Genomic DNA, 600 nt, shown 5'->3' on the forward strand with positions numbered 1-600 from the left:
TAGTCGGTCTTATTATCATGTCCTTGGAAGCACACACTCTGCAACAAAAATATGAGAACACTAAATCACTAAATGTCAACTCATCGCTGCATGAGGATAAAAGGCTCGCAAGCAGAAATTCCCTACAGACAAATCCCAACCACTACGGAGATCACAACGTACAGAACCTAATCGATCAACATGTGGTAGGTGTTAGTCATGGTCATGTGGAGTCTGGTAGATACACACTTTTTAGTCTGTGTAGGGGCGTAGCTAGCCACTTCTTATCTTGTAAGGTTATTCAGTGATTCGAATGCCTAGGAAGTTTTGCCCTACAACATTCTGAACCATTTTACTCACTACAACATATACATAAATATACAAATACAGTGACTATGAAAACGAATAATTGATCTCTAAAGGCATTGCCATTTCACAGGTCGAGGCTCAACCTGCGCACCGGGATCCTACTGACGGTCATGTTCCTTATGGCAGTTTACTCTCCTGCTGGTGAGCCATGCGTGATCGCTGGTGTTCTGTTCTGCAAAAGTCCTTGCTCGTTGCGTTATCTGCTTGTTTCCCTTATCTCTCTCTTCCTGCTACTTGTTCTCCAGTTTTCCC

At 43.2% G+C, this 600-nt stretch overlaps 1 protein-coding gene across 1 annotated transcript in view; it reads left to right on the top strand.

Moving 5' to 3' along the window:
• The first annotated feature begins 15 nt into the window (after positions 1 to 15).
• Positions 16 to 600, top strand: part of LOC119588350 — a 1,424-nt gene continuing 839 nt past the window's right edge. The window contains exons 1-2 of the mRNA XM_037937035.1: positions 16 to 185; positions 419 to 489. Of these exons, the coding sequence (XP_037792963.1) occupies positions 18 to 185; positions 419 to 489 (239 nt within the window). The 5' untranslated portion in view covers positions 16 to 17. The remainder of the gene's footprint in view (positions 186 to 418; positions 490 to 600) is intronic.

Source organism: Penaeus monodon, chromosome 23 (assembly GCF_015228065.2).
Source record: "Penaeus monodon isolate SGIC_2016 chromosome 23, NSTDA_Pmon_1, whole genome shotgun sequence".
Taxonomy (NCBI): domain Eukaryota; kingdom Metazoa; phylum Arthropoda; class Malacostraca; order Decapoda; family Penaeidae; genus Penaeus; species Penaeus monodon.